This window comes from Lynx canadensis, chromosome C2, assembly GCF_007474595.2.
Source record: "Lynx canadensis isolate LIC74 chromosome C2, mLynCan4.pri.v2, whole genome shotgun sequence".
In the NCBI taxonomy this organism is placed as follows: Eukaryota; Metazoa; Chordata; class Mammalia; order Carnivora; family Felidae; genus Lynx; species Lynx canadensis.
Window position 1 is genome coordinate 65,115,883 of NC_044311.2, and position 23,365 is coordinate 65,139,247.

Here is a 23,365-nt window from a genome sequence, read left to right on the forward strand (position 1 = left end):
ATTCTTCAGTATATTTCCCAGGAATAAGGATATTTTCTGACATCGCTGCAGTGTAATTACCAGCTTCATAAATTTGCATTGATAATATACTTTGATCTAGTCCATCCACCACACGCTGGGTTTGTCAGTGGATTAAATAATGTCTTATAGCATTTTCCTTCCCCTCTAGGACAGAATCCTGGCCAGGGTCAGATATTGCAGTTTGTGCTCATACGTCTTTCACCTTTAATTTGGAACACTAAGACAGTATTTTGGGGCACAGAGATTTTTGAAGAGTATAGTCATGTGCCCCCCCCCCCCCCCCGAATAATAACCCTCACCTTTTAAAAACTTTCAATGGAACATTCCTTATTTTGTCACGGCTTTTGCCTCATGGCTAAGTTAAGTTTCATTTGCAACTTCTGGTCATATAACTGGGTTTCATTTATGTAAGAGAGCTACTGATTGGTATGTGTATATATCAGAGAGCTATTAGGATTGATATGTGAAGGAAAGCACATTGAAATTTCTTCAAGAGAGATGAGAAGTTGAAGCAATTGGGGTTCCTTCCACGGTGAGTCTGAGAACTACCTTCGGTTGACAACTGGAATAGTTATTTTACACTGAAAATTTATCTCTGTGTTTAATTTCCTTCCTTATTTATTTGTTTTTATGTATTTACTTTGAAGAACTGATAAGGCCTTTTGGAACTTTTTAGTGTGTTAATCTCACCATTTTCCCAATCTAGGATAGTATCATTGAAAGGAATCTAGGGGTGCCTGGGTGGCTCATTGGTTGAGCGTCTGACTCTTGATTTCAGCTCAGGTCATGATCTTACAGTTTGTGGGATCAAGCTCCGCGTCTGGCTCTGTGCCGACAGTGTGGAGCCTGCTTGGGATTCTCTCCCTCTGCACCTTTCCAGCTCATGCTCTTTCTTTCTCTTTCAAAAAATAAGTTTAAAAAAAAAAAAAATATATATATATATATATATACACACACACACACATACATACATACATATGTGTGTGTGTGTATAGAATCTAATTTTCTAGTTCAGAAGGGTAATAATACCAAATTGGCAAGTTTATTTCTGGTTTATGGTAGAATCAGACATAAGAGTTCTTTAATCATTGCTGGTACATGATGATGAGACCCAAATCCAAAATCAGTCTTACTGTTGAAGCTGGTATCATTGACTAATAAATGATTTTTCTTTGCAGTGGGGAAGAATTAGAATGTAACCTGAAAGATCTCAGACCGGCAACTGATTATCATGTGAGGTGAGTTAGGATATGAGAGCTGACCTGTGTTGGGCATTCAGATAGCTAAAATAAATCGTGTGCTTCTTTTAAAAAGTTTACGGTTAACAGCATTTTCCTAACCAAAAGTTGCTGTTCCTTGGCTCATTGGCCATTCATTAGTGTTCTGCCCTTGAGAATGTAGTGATTACACAGAAGTGTTTCTGGTAATAGAAAAATAGATGATACACTGAATCAAATTTTAAAAACTATTTTAAAGATAAATTGTATATAGTCTAAGATCTTTTGGACTTATGGTTTAATATATATAATGTTTCCTTTCTATAAAACAAATGCATTTTTTTGCCATTGGTAGATCAGTTGTTTGTGATAGCCCATACCTATCTACTGTATGTTCAGCACAAGTGACTAAGTTCTGCCATGTTCCAAGAACACCTTTGGACCTTAAAAGTCAATAGGTTTTGAAAAAAGACAAGTAATGCATATATCAAATTATCTCTGATAAGAATTAACCCAACTTGGCAAAACAGTGAAACAGTGAATCCATATAATCTGAAAGATAGTCTGAAATCTGTACTGTGATTTTTCTGGAGTCTCTGCTGTGACTACTCTGGAAGGCAGGGCTATAACTAATCTTAGAAAGAAATACAGCCAACCGCAGACTTGTGAAGAGGAAAGTATTACATGAACTTGTGCAGAGCTCATCTAATTATTTAAAGATACATTCACATATCCACTTGCAAATAGGTTTCTGAATGTGGTCCGTAACATTTTTTTAAATTTCAATTTTGACTTACAATTTTTTTAAATTTATAAGTTGACCAGCAATGGTAATTTTATCTAAAAGAGTACACAACAACGGTTTCTCTCTCCATTCTTCAGTTATGTATGTGTATGTCAGAATTGTGTAATAGAATTGCAACATCAAGCACACGTTCTTTATTATACTTACCAAAGGTTCCTTTGTAATGGAGTAGAGGGAGCATAGCCTAAAAGGAGGAGCATACATTAATTATGAGGAGGCTTGCGTTCTAGTCTGGTTCTGCTGTGAATTAACTGTCTTAACTATGCTTAATCACATAGGTTGGAGGCCACAATTCTTTCTATAACAAAGGTAGGAGAGTAGGGATGTGTTGAGATTACAATACTTTATAAGCCATGTAAACGTTTAAATTAAGTTTAAAGTAATACATAAAAGCAAGGTGTTTTATATGCAGTTTTAAAGTGCTTATCTGCCTCGTTGCTGCGTTGTTTAGAAGAACTCTGTTGCAACTGTCTCTTCCTGTTCAAATCAAAACATTTGGGTTTTGAATCAGTTAGCTTCAGCCCAAACATATTGAATTTTTCACAGTCTATACAAACAAAAAGATTTGTGTGCTTTGTGAAACTGAGATGACAGTAGAAATACTTTACTATTTCAAAAGGTTGATTTAACAGCAAACCAGAGCATGTAACACTGTATAGGGAGCCATGTAAATGTTCTCCATTAGTCGTCAACATATGTTTCCTTTTCTCTCCATCTTTTTTAACAGTTTATTGTTACTGCTTTATAAAGGTTCACTTTATTAATTTTCTGCTCATTCATGAGCTAACAATGTCTTTTTAAAGACACTTAAATGTCTTCAGGAGTCTGCCCTTTATTTGCCATCCCGTCTGTAGCTTGCCTTCATTTCTTTCTGACTTGTCTTACAAAGGGTGAATTCTGACAAGATTGGCTCATCAGTTCTTTTACGGCCACGTCTTAGGAACATCTTGAACTTCTGGGCAGATAAAAAGGAGTAATTAATGAACTCCCCAAGAGGAATAGGGACATGAGGTAGTGCCTCTCTAGAGGCTTTGGATCCAGACTTTGTCCTGACACATCTGGGACCTCTTGTAACATGACACATAGGTGACATAACACCACAGCCTAAGGCACCACCAACTGTCATTTGGTCTCTTTCTCTGCTTGCCAGAGAGAGAGAAAATTTTCCCTCTCTTTAGTAGCAAGCTCTTTTAGTATTTAAAAAAAAAAAAGAGTCTCTCCTAAGAAAAATGTCTACAGTCCAGATTTTACTTTTTTCTTGTCTGGCCCACAGTTCATATAGATCATTCCTTCTCTTGCCTCTTACGGTCTTTCATTTTTCAAGCGAGAGAAGAATCGAAATCCTTCCAGTGCCTGCTTAGATTAGCTTCCTCTGCCTTGAATAGCTTTGGTGAGGCAGCGTGACACGTAGTGGACAGAGCTTGGAATTGGGGGTTAATGGCTCAGTCACTTGCTAAGGGGGTGTGCCGAGGCAAGCCATTTAAGCTTAAATGGCCTTGTTTTCTTGTTTCTCATAAAATGAGAATAATAATGATACCGGCTTCAGGAAGATGGTGTGAGAACAAATGAAGTGTATGTGCAAACCTATTATAAATCTGGAAAGTGTATAAATGTTTTTGTTTGCCCATAGTTGCTGCAGTGTTTCCACACTCTGATAATAAAAAAAAGACTTCATGATGCAAGTCCTTTGAACCTGTGTATAGTTCGACCATATCACTTACTATTTTATTGGGATAAAGATATATACCATACGTGACACTGGCAAAAAAAGAAGCAAAATCTCTTTTTCTGATGCAGTGGAGTTAATGTTCTCGAAGCCTTAGTTCCAGGAATGTCAACTTCTATCAAATACAGCAGCCTCAAATAAATGTGAAATTTAAAAGTCACCTATAAGACCTCAAAGGCTGTGTGGAATTTGTTTTCTCAGTCATTTCCATAATATAGGAGCTGCAAAAGAATTCCGTTATTGTACAGCCGCAAAACGAGCAATTATATTCATTGCCATTTTTATTTACTTGTGCATTACCAATTTAGAAAGTGTCACCCCGGTGAGAGTCTGGAGAGCCAAGGATGGAAACAATGAGATATTTCTTTCAGCATTTCCAAGCAGGCTACCTTCTCCTTCCCGTTCTTAATATTGCACACTTTGACGAAGGCCTGCAGAAGTCTCCGTTCAAATCACTCTTCGATACGGTGAAAGGTTTCTTTCTCAAATCGTATACTAAAGTCCCATCTGTGGCTTCTGTTCCTAACATTTCTTGCTGCCTTTGATTTTGCGACTCTGATTCCCTCCCCTTCATTCTGTTGGTTCCCTGTCTTTATTCGGTGCTTTTTCTCATTTTCAACTTTTTTCTCCCTTATGTTAGTATCGTTTGAGGTCACCCATCAGATATACAAACATTTTTTTTAATTTTTTTTAAATGCTTTCATTTATTTTTGAGACTGAGAGAGACAGAGCATGAGCAGGGGAGGGGCAGAGAGAGGGGAGACACAGAATCTGAAGCGGGCTCCAGGCTCTGAGCTGTCAGCACAGAGCCCGACGCGGGGCTCGGACTCACGGAGTATGAGATCATGACCTGAGCTGAAGTCGGACCCTTAACTGACTGAGCCACCCAGGCGCCCCTACAAACGTTTTTTTAAGCAGCAGTGTCTCAGTCGTGGATGCTGTCATTGAATGGTGCTTAGCATCAGTTCCTGGGCAAGACAGCTCGTGACTTCTTGCCAGCAGCCCACTGCGGTTATGGGAATCACTTATTAAGAGACCAGTGGCATTTATATGTAAGTATATAGGTTTATGTACATAAACGTTTATATTCATTTAGCTATATGAATATTTACACATACGCAAAAATACCTAATTGGTATTCTAATTGGTAGTTACAGAATTAGTACTGACGTTGAAATAATCATTTTATTTGGGAGTCAAGAATTTATATTTTTATCAATAATAGGATAATCAGGAATTTGAGTGAAGGAATGGATAGCAATTTTATGACACAATTTGAAGCAGTTTTCCAGTCATTGGCATTAACAGTTTGGCAAAGAAGTTGTCCAGAAATGATATCATGTAGCAACATTTCTCAGAAAAATTATGTGATGAAACATTTCCAAAAATACGGTTGACCATCTCAGTACAGAATTATGAAATAGGTGTTATTGACTAGAAACTGTGGCTCCTACTATGTTACAGATGTGCTGGAGGAAGTTGGAGGCAAATTTCTGAAATTCTTAGAGCACCTGTTTCATAATCATTTAGTCAGTATTTAAGCTGAAACAAATGTGAAAATGTAACACAAGATTAATCATATCATTAGAAAAATGTATCCTTCTTCGCTGTGATAAATGCAAAAGGAACTGAACTTTTTGCTGATTTATTTAACCTAAGAAACTGATCCTACCCCGCTGATGCTCATATCGCATGATGGTATTTAGAGAAAACACATCACCATCATATGAAAAACATTTTTGCGACCTTCTTAAAAATCACCATTTCCAGAGACATTTCGCTAAAAGTTACCGGTAAACACAGCTGGTGGTTATGACAATTAGTTGCTGTCTATTTACTGAACAACTTTAACTGACCGATATATCATGGGGTACTTAGATACCATGTCAAATTTTACATACTGTGTATGGCACATTTATATTGCCATATACAATGGATCTTGTTTCCTTTGTGGACAGAGTTTTATGAGTACAAAACACTGACCCCCTAATTTCAACTGTAACATTCTTTCAGTTGAAAGACCAGAAAAATAATTCCTTGTGGCCCAGACAACTATGTATCTCCAACGTCCTCAGATTTTTACTTCTGCCACCAGGATCTTCGTTCCTCCCGACAATAGTCATCCTCCCAACCTGCCTCTGTCACTCATGTTCTCTAGGCTAATAAGTATGGATTTCCCAAGAATCTCAATAAAGAATGAACTTGACAGAGTCCAAATCTCCCCAGATAAGTAACTGCAGTCTGCCAGCCCTTCACAGGGCCTGTCCCTGCCTCATTTCCTCTGCTCTATTCTCCATGTAGATTTTTGGTGTTGTTTTTGTGAACATTTAGTACCCAGTATACCTGAGTATAGTCTGAATAAGCAAATGCCCAGTGATTATAAAGTGAAATCTACTAGGAACCTAAGCGGGTAAAGAGCTGGGTAAAAGGCAGTGGACAAGCAAATTTATTGCCAGGAAGACAGTAAGAGATGGGGAGGACTCTGAACTGGATAACACCTGCCCCATCTAAAGGCGGACTGTTCTCACCTTTATCTTGAGCACTATCAGGCGGGTATGCCGCTGTGTTGCTAGAAGCAGAGGTTCATTTTTCTAAATGAGAGATCTCCAGAACTTTTTGTCAGTGTTGGCTTAACCTTTAACCTTCTGTTTCAGAAAATTTCAGATACAGTCAAAAGTGGAGAGTAATTGGGGTGCCTGGGTGGCTTAGTTGGTTGAGCGTCTGACTTAGTCTCAGGTCATGATCTCGTGGTTGATGAATTCGAGCCCTGCGTCGGGCTCTGTGCTGACCGCTCGGAGCCTGGAGCCTGCTTCGGATTCTGTGTCTCCCTCTCTCTCTGCCCCTCCCCAACTCACACTCTGTCTCTCTCTCCCTCCCTCTCAAAAATAAATAAACATTAAAAAAAATTTTTAAGTGGACAGTAATTGATGGGTTTTCGTATACCCATCACCGAGCTTCTTATTCCCTTGCTGCCCCTCCGTCCTCCTCCTACCCCACAGCTATGTTGAAGTCCAATCCAGACACCATCGTGTTTCATCTATGAACCACATTACTGTCATCACATGCCCATCCAAAATAAGCAAAAATGATAACATTCCTTAACATCTTTAAAATTCAGGGACTCTTTCCATTTCCTCAACTGTCCTAAAAATGAAGGTTTTGTCTCTTCAGTTTGTTGTAGTTGAAATACAAACATGGCCTGAATATTCTGTTTGGTTGGTATCTTATAAATTTCTTTTAATCTATAGGTTTCACCTCCCTTTTCTGTTTTGTCCCCGTGCAATTTATTAGTTAGAATAACTTTTTTGTCCTGTAGAATTTTCTGCAGTGTGGATTAGGCAGATTGAAACCCTGTAGTTTTGCTTAATATATTCTCTCTGTGTTTCCTATATAATGGGAAGGAGGCTTAATCAGATACAGGTTCCGTTTTTCTGGCAAGGATTTTGTAGGTTGTGGCATTATCGTTCATTAGGAGTGTATAATGTCTGCTTGTCTCTTTTTGTTTTTTTTTTTGTTTTGTTTTGTTTTGTTTTGTTTTTTTAAATTTTTTTTTTCAACGTTTATTTATTTCTGGGACAGAGAGAGACAGAGCATGAACGGGGGAGGGGCAGAGAGAGAGGGAGACACAGAATCGGAAACAGGCTCCAGGCTCTGAGCCATCAGCCCAGAGCCCGACGCGGGGCTCGAACTCATGGACTGCGAGATCGTGACCTGGCTGAAGTCGGACGCTTAACCGACTGCGCCACCCAGGCGCCCCTGCTTGTCTCTTTTTGTACTGACCATTGCCCATGTCCATCCATTCATGCACAGGGGGCTGTGATATTTTAAATCACTCTATTTTTTCCCTCTCTCCCACACATAGCTTGGGCCAGATGTAACCCATGAGCCACCAGCTGGAGAATCCAACTGATCTACTAAAGTTTAGGCAGGAACCCTGCCCACGTCTGGAATATTCTGTGATTCATTTTAAGTAATTTACTCCTAGTGAGCCTATCGTAATACGCGGAAATGATCTAGCCAAATCTACCATTTCCTTTTCTATTCTCATGTTCCTATATTTAGGACATGCAAAAGGGAACATTTGTTGTCATCAGGTTGGGTGAAGAGCATCCTAGTAAGTGTATTTGTTTGGATCAGATGTTGTGGTGTCCTCCCCTAAGACAGAGAAATCAAATATCCAGTCATCTGTCTCTTACCTTTTAGGGTGGCAGATAGCATTAGTGATTTTAACTTGCATGACCTCTATCAATTCTTTGTGATAGACCTTGAGGAGAAGGGACTTTGCAAATCACACACCTAATTAGGTCCTGTTTTCCATAATGTCGTTATCTTTAGCTCTTGTTTATGTTCGCTGAGTAGAGTGAGGGGAGGTGGAGGGTGGGTGCTCAGAGAAGCATAATTGCAGGATGAGTAAGGCCGGTAGGCAATAGAGGACAGCAGTTAGATTTACACGGCTGCATTCAGTTGAGGCAACTTTCTAGCCGTGTAGCTCTGGAAAGTTTACTTCCCCTCTGGATTCTGAGTTTTCTTCTGTCTTTAATGGGACCTCACAAATTAAGGGCTTGATGTATTTGCCAGTTCTGAATAGCTTGAATCCTTGCATCTTTTTTAGGCAGCAAAAGTTTCTTTGTTGTCTTTTAAAACGAGTAGGTTTTCACGTTGGGATTTTTTTAATGCTGAATATTTTAAAGATGGAAAAATAGAAAGGAAGATGATAAAAATCAACATAGCCCTATTTTAGGATATTTGAAAGAAGTATAATTTTATAATAGCACATTATGTGCTTTTTCTTCATAGCTTCTCTGGAGAAATCAGACCCATATGTTCGGTGTTGAGCCAGGCATTTTAATGTGCAGGGTACCCATCTTTAATCTCGGCGCCAGGTGCAAAAGTGAAATGTTCACATGGATAAGCTGTACCTGAACATTGTTTTTGTTGAGTTAGAGATGCACTTGGCCGTAACAAGCACACCGTCTGTATTTCTCCCAAATATCTGCAGTGTTATCAACAGTTTAAAGATGTTATCTATTCTACCCCATTGTGTATACTTCTTTAGTTTGTAGGCTTGTCCCTTTTCGGCCAACCCTTAACTCTCCTTTCAGTCTTCTTCCAGACAGAGTCAACTGGAGAGTGGTTCATGGTTTTAGAATGGATATTTGAAGACCACTTTGGGGATTAGGGTGTTTTCTTATTCAGCATATTCTTTTCCAGTCAGTAGACCCGGCCTATCTTAATTGGGGCTGAGGGTTCTGACAATTAATGGAAGGAGAGAATGAGTTGAGGCACATTCCCTGCTGGGGTGATTATCCCCTGGAGATGCTGGCCATAGTTAGGTCAGGACATCCAGGAGATAAGAAGGAGTCATGGTGTGCAGCACCTCAATTCTGTTCCTCTCTGGAAAAAGGCCTGGGGCAAAGCACAGATAAAAACCCTGGTCATCTGTGATGGGCCACTGCCACTGACTGTTTGTCTGTTTGTTTTCAGGGTATATGCCATGTACAATTCCGTAAAGGGATCCTGCTCCGAGCCAGTTAGCTTCACCACCCACAGCTGCGCACCTGAATGTCCCTTCCCACCGAAGCTGGCACACAGGAGCAAAAGTTCACTAACCTTGCAATGGAAGGTGGGTAGCTCAAAGTGTCGGGAACAATGTGAAGAGTAGCCATTTGAAAAATTTTTATCTGGCATTACTCCAGTTTTGTGATGGTGTTAGATTTTCTACATAGTAACTGTGTGAAACAAATCTTTATGATATCAAAAGTTGGTATGTCTATAAAAATTGGGCAGAGCGGTAGTAGATGGAACTACAAAAAGAAGTTTGAGCTCTCAGGGCACCTGGGTGGCTCAGTCGGTTAGGCATCTGACTCTTGGTTTTGGCTCAGGTCATGATCTCGCAGTTTGTGAGTTTGAGCCCTGCATCATTGTCTACACTGACAGTACGGAGACTGCTTGGGATATTCTCTCTGTCTCTCTCTCTCTCTCTCTCTGCCCCTCCCTTGCGTTCTCTCTCTCTCAAAAAAAAAAAAAAAAATACACTTAAAAAACATTTAGCTCTCTTTGCAGGGATAAATCTTTTAGAATCATAAGCAATGCCTTATAGGTGATATAAATACTCAGATAACTGAATTTCATCACTTTTTTAAGTTTATTTATTTTGAGAGAGAGCAAGAGTGGGGGAGGGGCAAAGAGAAAGGGAGGGAGAGAGAGAGAATCCCAAGCAGGCTCTGAGCCTGATGCAGGGCCTCGATCCCACGAACCGTGAGATCATGACCTGAGCCAGAATCCAGAGTCAGACGTTTAAATGACTGAGCCACCCAGGCGCCCCTGAATTTCATCGCTTTCTAATGGTTTACTTCATTTCAGGAAACAGTTGAGGACTTTAGTAAAAAGTTTTTATAAAGAAAGATTTAGAAAAAAGTAAGTTTTGGGCTCCATTGGCTTCTTTCAGTGGCAACTCTGAAATGTTTAATATTTAAAACTGCCTAGAATTTTTAGTGTTCCAAACTACATTAAGACTTAATTCGTTTTTACTAACTAGGCCTTAGATCTATTAGGATTACCAATTATTTTTTATGAAATTTTTTTTTTTTTTTCAACGTTTTTATTTATTTTTGGGACAGAGAGAGACAGAGCATGAACGGGGGAGGGGCAGAGAGAGAGGGAGACACAGAATCGGAAACACGCTCCAGGCTCTGAGCCATCAGCCCAGAGCCCGACGCGGGGCTCGAACTCACGGACCGCGAGATCGTGACCTGGCTGAAGTCGGACGCTTAACCGACTGCGCCACCCAGGCGCCCCACCAATTATTTTTTAAAGTCTAAGTGACATAGTAGTTTTCATAAAATACAGTTCACTGACTACAAATCGCTCCTGCCAAAGAGAGGTCCTAAAGGTGTATTGTTAGCTCATTAGTCACAGTTGTGTGTTTGCAAGAAAACAGTAGATTCTGTTATCAATATCTATAGTAATTATTTCTCTATGTTTATATATTTTTTTAAATGTTTGGGTTTTTTTGGGGGGCGGGGGGGAATGGCAGAGAGAAAGGGGGACAGGATCCAAAGCAGGCTCTGTGCCGACAGTAGAGAGCCCAACGGGGAACTCGAACGCACCAACCGTGAGATCATGACCTGAGCAAAAGTCGGATGCTTAACCGACTGAGCCACCCAGACACCCCTCTCTGTTTATATTTTAAAATGTGTTTAAGATGTGAATTTTTAGAGGTAGAGATAAAAATTTGTGGTGTTTGGGCAATACACTAATGTGTAAAAGAAATAAGATGGCTAGGGAGGTCTCTTATTGGTAAAGATATATTTTGTCCTTTGGTTTCTAGACCAGGAGGTTGAATTTAACCAGGGCATCCGTAAAAGCCATTGAGAGTAGTGGTTAGCAGCAAAGCATGGGCTTCTGGAGACCCCTCTCGTGTGGGCTGCATTCTCATAGGTACTGGCCAACATGGAGTATGTTACTTGGCAAAGGCAAAGCTTAGACTGGCTTAGAATCTGAACTATTTTATTTTCCTTCCTGGCTTCCAGGGATAATCCAGGTCAGTGATTCCCTACCTTTTCCGAGTTGTAACACTCAACTAACCGGTCGTCATTGTTTCAGTCCTTGGAGATACACATTTTAAAACATGTTCTCTATTTGCACGTATACGCACATAAGCATATCTTTTTTAAAGAAAAGAATTAAAATTCATTTTGTTTGCAAAATATAAGAAATCTTCTTAAGACTGCCAGAGGGACCCCGGGGTCTTATAAACCTAAAGTTGGGAATCACTGATATATACTCTGCTTAAAACCTGGATGAAATTCAGGTCTTTGGCAGACCAGCATCTTCAAGAAAAAGTTTACTTATTAGGACGAAAGTATTTCACATTTTCTTTCTCCTTTTATTTAATTTAATTATAGATCAGAAACATACATTTGTTCCATTAAGTCATGTACAAACTTGAAAGTTCTGGATTCAGTTCAGTGTTTGCTTAAATGTCCTTAGAACAGATCTCCTGATCACAGTGCTCTAGCTGAGGGGCACAAGGACAGGGGACAGTGCTGTCACTGCCCAGCTGCCCTTGAATCCAGGAAAACATCGAGAGAGTGCAAGATCTAACTTCTTCTTATTAGTCAGCAATAGGAGATTGGGCAATACAAAAACCAAAGTCGGTGTTCCCACCCTCAAGGAATTAAGAACTCGGTGGTGGGGCAGGAAGTGTATCATAGAAGAAACTACTGAAAGAACAGTTTCTCTAGCAAAATTTGTAAACATCATAAATGTAGTTCTTATCTTAGAAATGTGTTCTCATCTAAAACTTTGTGTCCATTACTTAGAACTTCAGATGTATCCCTGTCTACCAAATTGAGCCCACAAAAGCCTGAAATTACGGTTCAGTAGGACATACAGCACTCCCCTGAAATCTGGCTTTGAGACTCAGATTATATGACTCAGAAGATGAAAGGAGAAGGAAGGAAGGAAAGGAGGGAGAAGAGTTTCTTTATGAATTTGACTAATATTTACTGAGCCCTTGATGTCGTTTTATTATTAGCCAAAATAAAACAACCACTATTGTTTACTGAGTGCTTCCTCAGTACCTGGTATCGGGTAGGTGATTGATATATATATTCTCCCAATTACTTGTCGCATCCATTTATTCTTGGAACACAATATTAAACAATGATATTAAGGGCCTAACAAAAGACCACACATGACAAACAGCCAAGCCGGGTTTTAGTGTAACTCCAGTGACCTGGCTGCCCTTTACTAGGTAGGACAGTGCCGTTTGTGGGGCTCCAGCTCTTTCCTGGGGAAGGGGCCAGGCCCAGACACATTTGTGCAATGAGGGAGTGGTCTCCTCTTCCTTCTGGTTGCCTGCTCCCTGCAGCACCCCCTTCTGGCAGGTCTAACCCTGCATAGCACTCGTCTCCAAAGTTTTCTGCCCCCCTTCCCATTGTCCAAGGCCTGTTTCTTAGTGAAATAGACCTCAGCATGCTTTTAAGAGGAAAGCAAATTATGAAACTTCTTTTTGCTAACATGTGAAGGGCTAATTGCTCTTGGTAATCTCTCAGGGGATCTCATCATTTTTCCTCATTTTTTTTTTTTTTTAAGGGAAATCTCAGTGGCACAAAAGGCTCTCTAATCTTAAGCACTTAAAAAAAAAAAAAAAAAAGCAACTGTATGGAGGAAGTTACAAAACTATAGACTCTTGACTCTGAACCTAGCTGGGTCGGATTTACCCCCGCAAGACTTCAAGCAGCATCTAAGTTTCTCAGCTTCCTTTTTAATCTCTCCCTTCTTAACGTGCTTCTTGAAAGTTTTATCCCCAGAAGAAGTAGGGCACCAAGTAGGTGTAAAGGTAGAGGCAGTGGGAAAAGCAGGTTTGGCTCTTTGTGTGGGACATGATTTATTATTGGGGGGGGGGGGGGGTTTCTTTACAGTTGAATTGTATTAAAATTCATTTGTGGTAATGTTTCCCAAGGAAATGCAGGAGCCACTGGGGTGATCCCTCTTAGGGGAGAGCACAGGACTAGCATAGGTACTGTATTTGAATCAAGTGGGTAGCTCCTAAGTTTTGTCTGTGAACAGCTTTCTCTCATCTCATTTTACTATTTTTCTTCTTTTCAGGCACCAATTGACAATGGTTCAAAAATCACCAACTACCTTTTAGAATGGGATGAGGTAAGCATATTTTCATATCCATCCAACTAAAACGCCACGGCAGAAACAAAGTTGCTGAACAAATAACCATTTTATGCTTTTTTAAGATGCACTAAACACATGGGGGAGGAAAGAACGTAAATAGAGAAAAGTTTAAACCTATAGTATTGACTGTGGAAAAGGAGGACAGACTAAAGTCGCATAATGAATTGTATTAGATTGCATTAAATGTATGTACTTGCTTTATTTGCAAGAAATTCTACTGAAAGAAAAGACAGGGTCGGGGCGCCTGGGTGGCGCAGTCGGTTAAGCGTCCGACTTCAGCCAGGTCACGATCTCGCGGTCCGTGAGTTCGAGCCCCGCGTCGGGCTCTGGGCTGATGGCTCAGAGCCTGGGGCCTGTTTCCGATTCTGTGTCTCCCTCTCTCTCTGCCCCTCCCCCGTTCATGCTCTGTCTCTCTCTGTCCCAAAAATAAATAAACGTTGAAAAAAAAAAAAAATTAAAAAAAAAAAAAAAAAAAGACAGGGTCTTATCTATTATGGAGTCCCTAGTGCCCAGCCAGCCATCAATTAGTATTATAAATCGACTGCTCTGTTATCTTGAGTGCTCAGGGCCATTCTGCATAGATGGTTTTGATAAGGCAACCCACACTGTGGCTTAGGAAACGTAATTTGTTTCTGCTTTTTGAAGCCATGGATGAACATTGGTGTTGCACCATTGGGTGTTCTCTGTGGGACAGTTGGAGCCATGCCTGGAGGTCTCACTCTACCAGTGGCACGTGTGATCATCCTGTGGACTAGAGCACCCTATAACAGTCTACCTTCTTGCTGTTTCTGTCACCAGAGGTCCTAGGGTGGTATCCATGGTGAAGTTTCCTTATTCTCAAGGCCGCTGGGTGCTGAATGGTGACCCTGTGCGTTTCTGGCCTTGCTAACACCACCCACAGAATCTCAGGCAGGAAATGCTGGATGCAGAAAGAAGCCTTTCGTTTCTAAAAAGGGACTGTGCTTATTGTCCCTGTGGCTGTTAGTTCTATTCATTCATTCGTTCATTCACCCTTGCTCTATTCTATCTGTCAGTGATTGAGCAAACAGACGAAGATTTAAGAATAGGAAATGTGGAGTTGGGAGAGAAATGCAAGTTAATAGTCTTTGTGACTTAAATTCAGGGGGATTTTAAAGGTTCAGAATACAGGCTTAGGCAAAAAGTGACTTGTCGAGTGTGGAAAAAATATTCCCACCAAATGTAGAACGAAGTTGGACAAAACTCGCACGTGCAATTTTGATGTGAAAAAGGGAGCCCTTCGTCACTTTCTGCAGAAGTGTGTTTTCGCATCTGGGTTGCATCTGAACGCTGAGGCTCCATGCTACCAAAGACAACGATCTATTGTTCTGGGGATCCTTGTGAATAGTTCCTATGTACAGATTGGTGAAATCTCAGACCTGACCAGGATATTTTACAGATTAGGTGGGTTTCATATTAAAGTGGTTTGAAGGGAAAGCGAAACCACCCTCATGGCTCTTGTGGAAAGAGATTTTTATAGGCAGTGCAGAAGGCTGGAAAGGAACCTGGCCGACCTGTGAGCACATGGCCACACCTTGCCATCTCCCCCTCCTCGTAAGGACGAGTGAGTGTTGACTGAGAGTGTTTTTAAGTGTCTGTTGGTGTGTTGCACTGATGTGCCTGATGCTTTTTCTCATATCTTGAGGTTTCACATCAAGATAGAATTTACCACTAAAGAGGAGGCAGGTTTTCATCTCAGATCTCCTCTCCGAGCTGTGCGTCTGTGTGTGTGTGTCCTATTTTTTTTTTTTTTTTTTTTTTTGCTGCTTTGGACCATGGCCTCATAAGTGAAGTAAGGTCAGAGAAGTCGAGTATTTGGATGGGAAACCTCCAAGGAAAACCCAGGTGCTGCAGGAAATGGTCATGGTGACTCAGTTGTTGGCCTTCTTCCCTTTGAATTTGGATGGAAAGTGTCCTGGCAGGATGCGTGGAGGAAATAAGCTACAGCGTCACATGAAATGGAGAAGCTTTGTCTAATGACCGTTTATAATCAATAGTACCCACTATAGGCTCGCGACCGCACAATGTTAAATTGTTCATTTTTTTGCCTTCTCCTGCCTCTCCCTGCTTGCTGTCTTTCCATCCTCTCCTTGCTCCCATCTTCATTCTTCAGGCTTTGTCCTTCCTCTTCATTTTCTCTCCCACTTGCTAATTCCTGCTGGTGTTGACTCTCTTAAGCCTTATCGAAGATTCCAGGTGAGTGAACTCCCACCTACCATAGACTTTTTGCCAACATAGGAATGCTTTTGTCTTCCGTGGCTTACTATTCACCTTCTAGAAAGACTTCTGGACCCTAAACTCTCTGGAGTGTTCTCTGACCTTTAAGTCCTGTGAGCTCCCTGAAAGGAGAGGATAGTTGAAAGAACACCAAGATGAGGGGCTGTAAATTCTGTTCCAGGTTTTATACTGGCAGCTTGACCTCTCCAGTCCTCAGTTTACCCATCAGCTCATGAATACTTACGTCATTGACACTCTCTCAAAACTCCTTATTTAGGATTGTCCCTTCTGATAAGAGTGTATTTTAGGATCCTTTTCAATGTTGTTTGTTTATTAAATACTTGAGCATTCGTGGAACAGACCCTCAGTGTCTCAACACTCTACACTGTCCTGTGAGGGATCTGTGACATAGGGAAGCTCTCTTACTCTGAGAGCTGAAAAAAGCTCATGTAATGCTATCCTCCTGTACTTTTTTAAACAGACATAAATAAAACAGACTTAACCACTTGCTTCTCAAATTTTTCCATCAAATAGCTTTTTTGCTTTATATGCTGGCTCTCTCCTTTTCAGTCCCTCCAAAAAAGATTTTAAAATGGTGTCATTGGGTTTCCTGACAGTGAGAATAGAAGCAATAGTAACCAATTCATTCCTGCCTGTTGTGTCATTTCAGAAGTAATGTTTCTGACAGAAACTAATAGTTTGTATTTCTAAATTCGGGGCTAGGTTGGGGATCAGTAGCCCTCTTGAGGCACCTCACTTAGGTTGGTTTCTGCACCACACACCCCCCCGCCCCGCCCCGCCATTCCCATACTACTCATGACTTCGTGAAGGAAGAAAATCAGATGCACAGAGAACGACATTTGACCTCCAGGAAGTGTGAGCACATGGGGCCCTGGGTATCCCTTTAAAACCTGCTGCCCTTCAAAACCTTCTGCTGGTAGTCTCTGGACTCAGGTACATCTAGTACCAGGAACTATTTCCAGAATCTGCCCTAGTGGAGCATAATGCCCCGGGAAGAGCCAATAGTTAATCAATAGCTAACTGCTGCTGGTCTCTTAAGGTCAGGTGTAGCCCTAATGGGTCACAGAAAACAGAAACCTGTTACAGCTCAGGGGGAAGCTGATACTCTCTCTCCCCTAAATTCATTGTCTTTAATGTTGCATTACTGTTCCACAGAATTCACTTGGAAATTACTCACTAATTGTTCTGCCAGAGGTTAGCTGCCTACTTTTCTCTGTTAGTAATCATAACTAGACAGTCCTTGAGTTTTAAGTCAGGGTGGGAAGTAACTCTGACGGGGAGATGGTAATGAGCCACCAAAAATGGACCAGACGGGTGTCACTGGTCCATTTTCAGCTGTGGCCATCAGTTTTTATCTTCCCCTGAGACGGAGCAGTTTTCATAATGTGGAAAGGTACGCACTTTGCTGGTCCCTTCCTCCTCCTGTGGTGACTCAGATGAGTTGTGGCGTTTACAGGCATGGGACCTGAGAGCAGACCTTGCATTTTTATAGACTTTTAGCCACTGTTTGCCTCCGGGAGATACCATTGGAAAGGAAGGAGGTCATTTTCAAAGTACTGTTCTACTTGACTGTTGGATGAGCCACCATTATATTTTAACCTCTTCCTGATCACACTGTGGCCCCCACCCCCACGTTTACCCCCACATTTGCATTTTAATTCACAAGTCATAGGCTTCCGGCTGGCAGAAAGCAGGCCCAAAGCCTTATGAGGGTTTCTTTCTTTTGCTAGATTTGAGTTTTATACCCAGCCTGACTTCAAAGAAACAGCAAACTTACTGCTTTATGAATCCAGTTTTAGGTTAATCCAGAATTATGAGTAGGAGAACACAGCAAAACCATGCTTCGATGCTAGATTTCTCAAGGTGAACGTTCTTTTCCCACAATGGAGATTTGGAGATAGGAGTTCAGGAGGGAGGACCTACTGCTTGAAGCTCACTACCCCATCCACTAACCCTCCCTGCCCTCGAGCTAACCAACCCCTTTGTCCTGCCCACATCCCTCTTTTGGGCACCTCCAGAGCCACATTATCTGCCCTGTTGCTTCTCTGCCTGATGGCACTGAGGTATCCAGTAGGGGGTGGGAGTTTTTCTCTAGAAGCTAAAATGTAGGGATTGAGGACAGATCTTTCTAGGGTAGGGAGGGGCTTTTACTAAAAAGAATTAGTAACCTCCAGTTGACTTGCACATCAATGCCTGCTCGGTCTGTTTTAAGGGATGGTGATCTGGCCTTTTTTCTTTTCTTTTCTTTTCTTTTCTTTTCTTTTCTTTTTTTAACAAGTAAAAGAACAAACTTCACAGTCAGATAGGAACTTTCTTTTCCATTTTAGAAAACGTTCAGTCCTGTAAAGGAAGTGTGTATGGAAACTTGTCAACAGAGTTTTACTCTTAGATAAGGTTTTCGGTTGTACCCTATAGAAGCCCTACCTGGTGCTGTGTGGCCTGGAACCCTATTGCTGATATGTCTCAGTCACATGGCATCCACTGAGGGAGACTTGGATTCCGAGTGTCTGCTTTATCTCTTACCAGTCAAGCAAGTAACTGAGGCCCCAAGTCTTAGCTTCTCCACTCGAAATCAGTGTCCGTTATCCCACTGGGGTTCGGTGGGTTAATTTGGGCAACAGCAGATGCAGTGTAATGAGTATTTCGTGTCCCCTAAGTGCATATTAGGATCTGGGGCAGGAAAAGTCAGCCGTTAGAAGGACTGTATGAGGGGATTATGACATTCTTCTGTGGAACTTTGAGGAGCCTTGAGGCTAGTGTCTCCAGTTTGAACAAAACAAACACGGATGTCAGTGCTATATATAGATGTTAATTTGCCATTAGCTTGGCTTCCGGACATGACATGTAGAGAACATACGAAAGAACCAAAAAAATAGCTTTGTGGGAATGTGACTAGTACAGTTCCCAAGATTCTTCCTCCCATGTGACTCAGCTAGCCCAGATAGGAATTTCACATGTGGCCGTCCTGGTGACTAATGAGCCAACACAGCTGCAAAACATAGGCGACTAAGAATGACATAAATGCCACAGAAATCAAGGAAGTATAATTTGACGTAGAAAGAGCAGAAGAGGCCAGCAGCAGGTGGAGCCCACAAAGCCCCTGGGGACCCATTATCGAGCCAAACCACGCTCAGCAGTCCTGTTGCAGAAACCTCATGGAGCTTACAACAGGCCATAGATTGTCGCTTCGTAGACACCTAGGTTAGGAAGAGCCAACTTAGCTCATTTAGGGATTGAGCTGGCCCCTTAGCAGGTGCTTGGTAATTAGTTTACTAAAAACATTACCTCTTAGCTTAGGTGTCGCACAATTAGCACTGATAATCTTTCAGAATGCTTCTTGGCACCAGTGAATTTGCCCATGGCTTCTCTGGTTGGACAGACAGCCGTTCATGGAAGGTACTGGAGCTTCAGCAAGCACAGTGACTTCCTGGGTCTCCTACAGTGCGGGAGAGAGCCCCCTGAGAATCCGGCCGACGCTTTCTCCAAGGTGCCGCACTGCTTTGGTTGCGTAGCGTTGGTGCAGTGAGAAAACTGGTTTGCATTCCCCAAGCCATCGCCCCTGCCTGACTGAAATATAAGGGAAGCTGCCACTTGCCAGGCCTGTGTGCTCTTTCAGTCATTCTCGGGGAACGCCCTCATGGAGATTGCAGAGTGGGGTCCCGGGATCATGTGGCACTCGCTCCATCACAAACCATCTTTCACACAGGAGCCTTAAGCCCAGTCAGTGACCTGGCAGAGTAGTAGTGTTTTGCCACATCACAGACCTTCAGTGCCACACCCACGGGTGGTTTCAGAGAGTCAAGGGGGCAGCATCCTCCCCTGTAGGCTCTGTTGGTGGGAAGTAGGCCAGGATAGATTTAGAACTGAGAGGGGCTCATGGGTACCAAAGGCAGAGCTAAGTTAAAAGGAGCCCTCACTTTTAGGGACCTCCGCCCCAGATATCTGCACACCTGAAGCAGATTCTGTCATTTGTCACGTGTGCAGGATGGGTTATTGTGTGTTTGGGGAGCAGACTTTGTGGGCAACTTCTGGCTGCTACTAAATGACAAATTCCTTTCTTGGTCCATGGCACCTAATTTATCAACTCATGTTTTTCATGCTTGTTGGATGCCAGCTGGAAGATGACTGCCTTGTGCCTTGGCCAGGTGGATGGACTAAGTCCGTCCATGGCGTGGTTCACGCGTCAATACTACGGCAGCCTGTCCTACAGTCACCCCTTGCTACTTTCCTTTCCCTTCTCTGGGCCAGTGGCAACCTTCTGGTCTTATCAAAGCACTGGACATTCAGATGAGCCTCCATATTGGGAGGAATATATAGGAACGTTGTATTCCTTGGATTCAAATCAGAGGACCTGCTGATTATCCTTGACTATTTCAGGGACCTAAGCCTCTCCCACTAATAGAAACATCTAGTGTGCCAAGGGCTAAGATGCATGCAGTATTTATTTAGTAACATGCAACACAAACAATCCCACCCCCCTTTTCTTACCCGTGAAAGTAACTCTGTGCCAGTGTGCTCAAAATGAAAGAGCCATCACTGAGGGGAGAGTGAGGTTTGGCACGAGGAACCTTTGAATCCACCCAGATGTGGAGCGTCTCTACCCCCTGTTAGGGGCCCCTCCTTATATATGATGGTTATGCTGAACGCATACACGCTCTTTTATTTCTCAAGCCAACATTTATCTTTGATGTTGCCTAGGGCCGGCCAGTGCTGGCACGACTTCTAAATATAGACGTACTAGCAGACTAAATCTTTGAGGCTGGCAGTAGTTCAGTTGGCCAGCGCAACTTTATTTTTTATTTGATTTATCGTTGCCATTTTTGACAGGTCGGACTATGCTGTTACAGAGAGTGCCCAGCCCCAGAATCATTCGGCCCAGGTCTCGATCCAGCAGCCCTGGGCCACGAGCACATGACAACCGATAACCAAGTTCACCTAACTTCTTTAGCAGGCAGTTAGTTACCAAACCTGGTAAGAGCAGCTCAGCTCCGGAAGGCAGTGGGTGCGGCTGCGAAAGACCTGTGAGACAAGGAGGTCGATGGAAAGAGGCCTAAGGTTAAGAAACATCAGGAAGAGTTCTCATGACCAGAGGGAGGTGGTTCCCCATGGATTCTAACGCCCTTGTGGTGGCCGCTCTGATTTCCTTGTGCCAGGAATCAAGCTGTCTTAAAGAGGAACAGGAAGGATCTTTTCCAATCTATTAATTAGAAGGCAATTGAAAATATCAGCCAACTTCAGCTAGTAGTGCCAGTGTGGGGAATACAGGCTCCCAGGGTTGTTAGTGCCAGGCTAATTGGAAATGTTAGCCAAAGCAACCACATTCCCCACAGTCTCCAGAATTACTCTTGGCAGAAAAATACTGTAGCCTGAATTAATTGAGTTAGGCATGAGTTATATGTATAGAATCAGCCATGGATGTGTTAAATAAGCTCTTTTTAATGGGAAACCAACCCATTTAGAGGATTCATCTTCCCAAGTACTGAGGGCAGCTTTATGAAGACACGGAAATTAATAAAGAAGGAAAAGTGACTTGAAAAAATAGTTGTTTTCAGTCTTTTAGTTACATAGTTCTACAAATTAAGAGTTACTTTTAAACATATTTTAACCTTAAAAATCAGTTGCATTTTATGAAATGGATCAAATGCCTTTTATTTAGCAGTTTTTAAATAAGCAGACCCATCTGTAAATTGACATCTCTACTGGAACTTTATTCCATTATGGGTTTGTGAACAGATACCACAGAGAGGTGGAAACCTAGTACCACGTGGTGGTCATCTGAAAGGTTTTTTAATTTGTTCACTCCAGTAGCTTTAAGCTACACCATACCTGAACCATCCCCAAAAGACTGTTGCATGTCTATATTTTAAAATGTGTCCGGGGCGCCTGCGTGGCTCAGTTGGTTAAGTGTCCAACTCTTGATTTTGCCTCAGGTCATGATCTCACAGTTCCTGAGATTGAGCCCCGTGTCCGGCTCAGTGCTGACAGCGCAGAGCCTGCTTGGGATTTTGTCTGTCCCCCTCTCTCTGCCCCTTCCCTGCTTGCACACTCTCTCTCTCTCTCTTCTCTCTCTCTCAAAAATAAATAAATCAACTTTAAAAAAATCTCCCAACGTTTCTCTACAGCGTTTGGGATAGTATTAAAAATCTTACGTCAGTCTAAAATATAACGCTGTACGGTGTAGTAACCGCATTGCCCTTGCTTAACAATTTGGGTTGACTTTATCATCTAGGAATCTGGTTACAGTTTTAGCTGCCACAAAAATTCTTAAAATCTTTTCAGAGGCCTTACTTTGTTGGATGGCTTTGAGGAAAAAAGGCATGTACCAAGTGCATACAGAAAATAGAACCCTTTATTCAGTCAGACATTAAACATTTGGGTTCTAGCATGCACCTTCCACTCCCTTACCTCCTAGCTATTTATGGCATGAGGGGAATTTATGAAAGTTCACTGAGAAACATCATACATATATGGACATCAAAATAGATGAGTGCATAACACTCCTATCACAAGTTCATAATATCGCATAACAGATTACCTCAAAACCGGATGGCTTAAAACAATTACTTTCTTAGGCTCATGCGTTCTCAGTTGGGAATTTGAACCAGGCACTGGGGGAATGAAGTATGTGTTCCACAATTTCTAGAGCTTCAGCTGGACAGAGAGGCTCATTGATTGGGATCTGGAATCTTCTGGTGGAGTCTTGACTCGCTAGTGGCCACTGCTGGCTTGGATGGAACGTCATCTGGGGCTCCCTTGCAACGTGGCAGCCCCAGAGGAGTCAGAGTTGCGAAAAATGAGTCTTCTGGGGAAAAGACAGAAGCTATATCACCTCTTCAGACCTAGCTTTGGAAGTCACACAGCTTCATTTCCACTCTATTCTGTCAGTAGCAAGCGCGTCACAATGTCACAAGCCCACTCAAGTTCGAGGGAAAGGACCATAGACTTTCTTAGTCATGCAAAACCATTAAAAACCTTCTTTTCCCCTTGTCTTTGTATAGCACATACAGTGTTTCAGGCACTGAGTCCTAAGATCGTCAGATACAAGGGCACAGACTTTGAAGGGCAAAGTCTTGTTCCTACCTCTGCTTCTCTTCCAAGTGTCCTGGGAAGAGGGAGAAGGAAGGCAAACATGTACCTGGGGATGCAGTGGTAGGTAGGACGGCACTCATCCTGGCACCCGGTACAGCTCTGCTAGCCCGAAGGGTGTGGCTTGGGGGCGCTCAAACACTGCTCTTCTCAGTTAATAAATGGAAGACATCACTGCCTGCTCCCTTACTGGTAAGGACAGGGAACCCGTGAGATGAACAGTATTCCTGCCACAGGTGTCACACTTGAAAAGCAGGACCATGTGTCCTTTTCCCTTGGGTGACTCACACGAGGTCAGCAAAATATTTAATCTGGGGGAGGAGATAATTAAGAAATATGTTACGATTTTATTAGCTATAAAATTTAAAATTTTTAAAACTACAAATTAGAAAGAAATGGAAAAATATTTAAGTAAACAGTAAAAGGGCAGAAGAAAGATCAAATAGGATAAAAGAGACTATGTTCCTTAAAATATTTAAAGCCTTTTACATTTATAATTTATCTCCAAATTTTATCTTGCAGAATGAAAGATTTCAGAAGGCACGTCCTTTCCCCCACTCC

General features: G+C 42.0%; 1 protein-coding gene across 2 annotated transcripts in view; it reads left to right on the forward strand.

Moving 5' to 3' along the window:
* FNDC3B (fibronectin type III domain containing 3B) overlaps positions 1–23,365 on the forward strand; it is a 365,061-nt gene that overhangs the window by 269,974 nt on the left and 71,722 nt on the right. For both annotated transcript variants that reach the window (XM_030328930.1, XM_030328931.1), the window contains exons 9-11: positions 1,200–1,259; positions 9,254–9,392; positions 13,385–13,438. In XM_030328930.1, the coding sequence (XP_030184790.1) occupies positions 1,200–1,259; positions 9,254–9,392; positions 13,385–13,438 (253 nt within the window). The remainder of the gene's footprint in view (positions 1–1,199; positions 1,260–9,253; positions 9,393–13,384; positions 13,439–23,365) is intronic.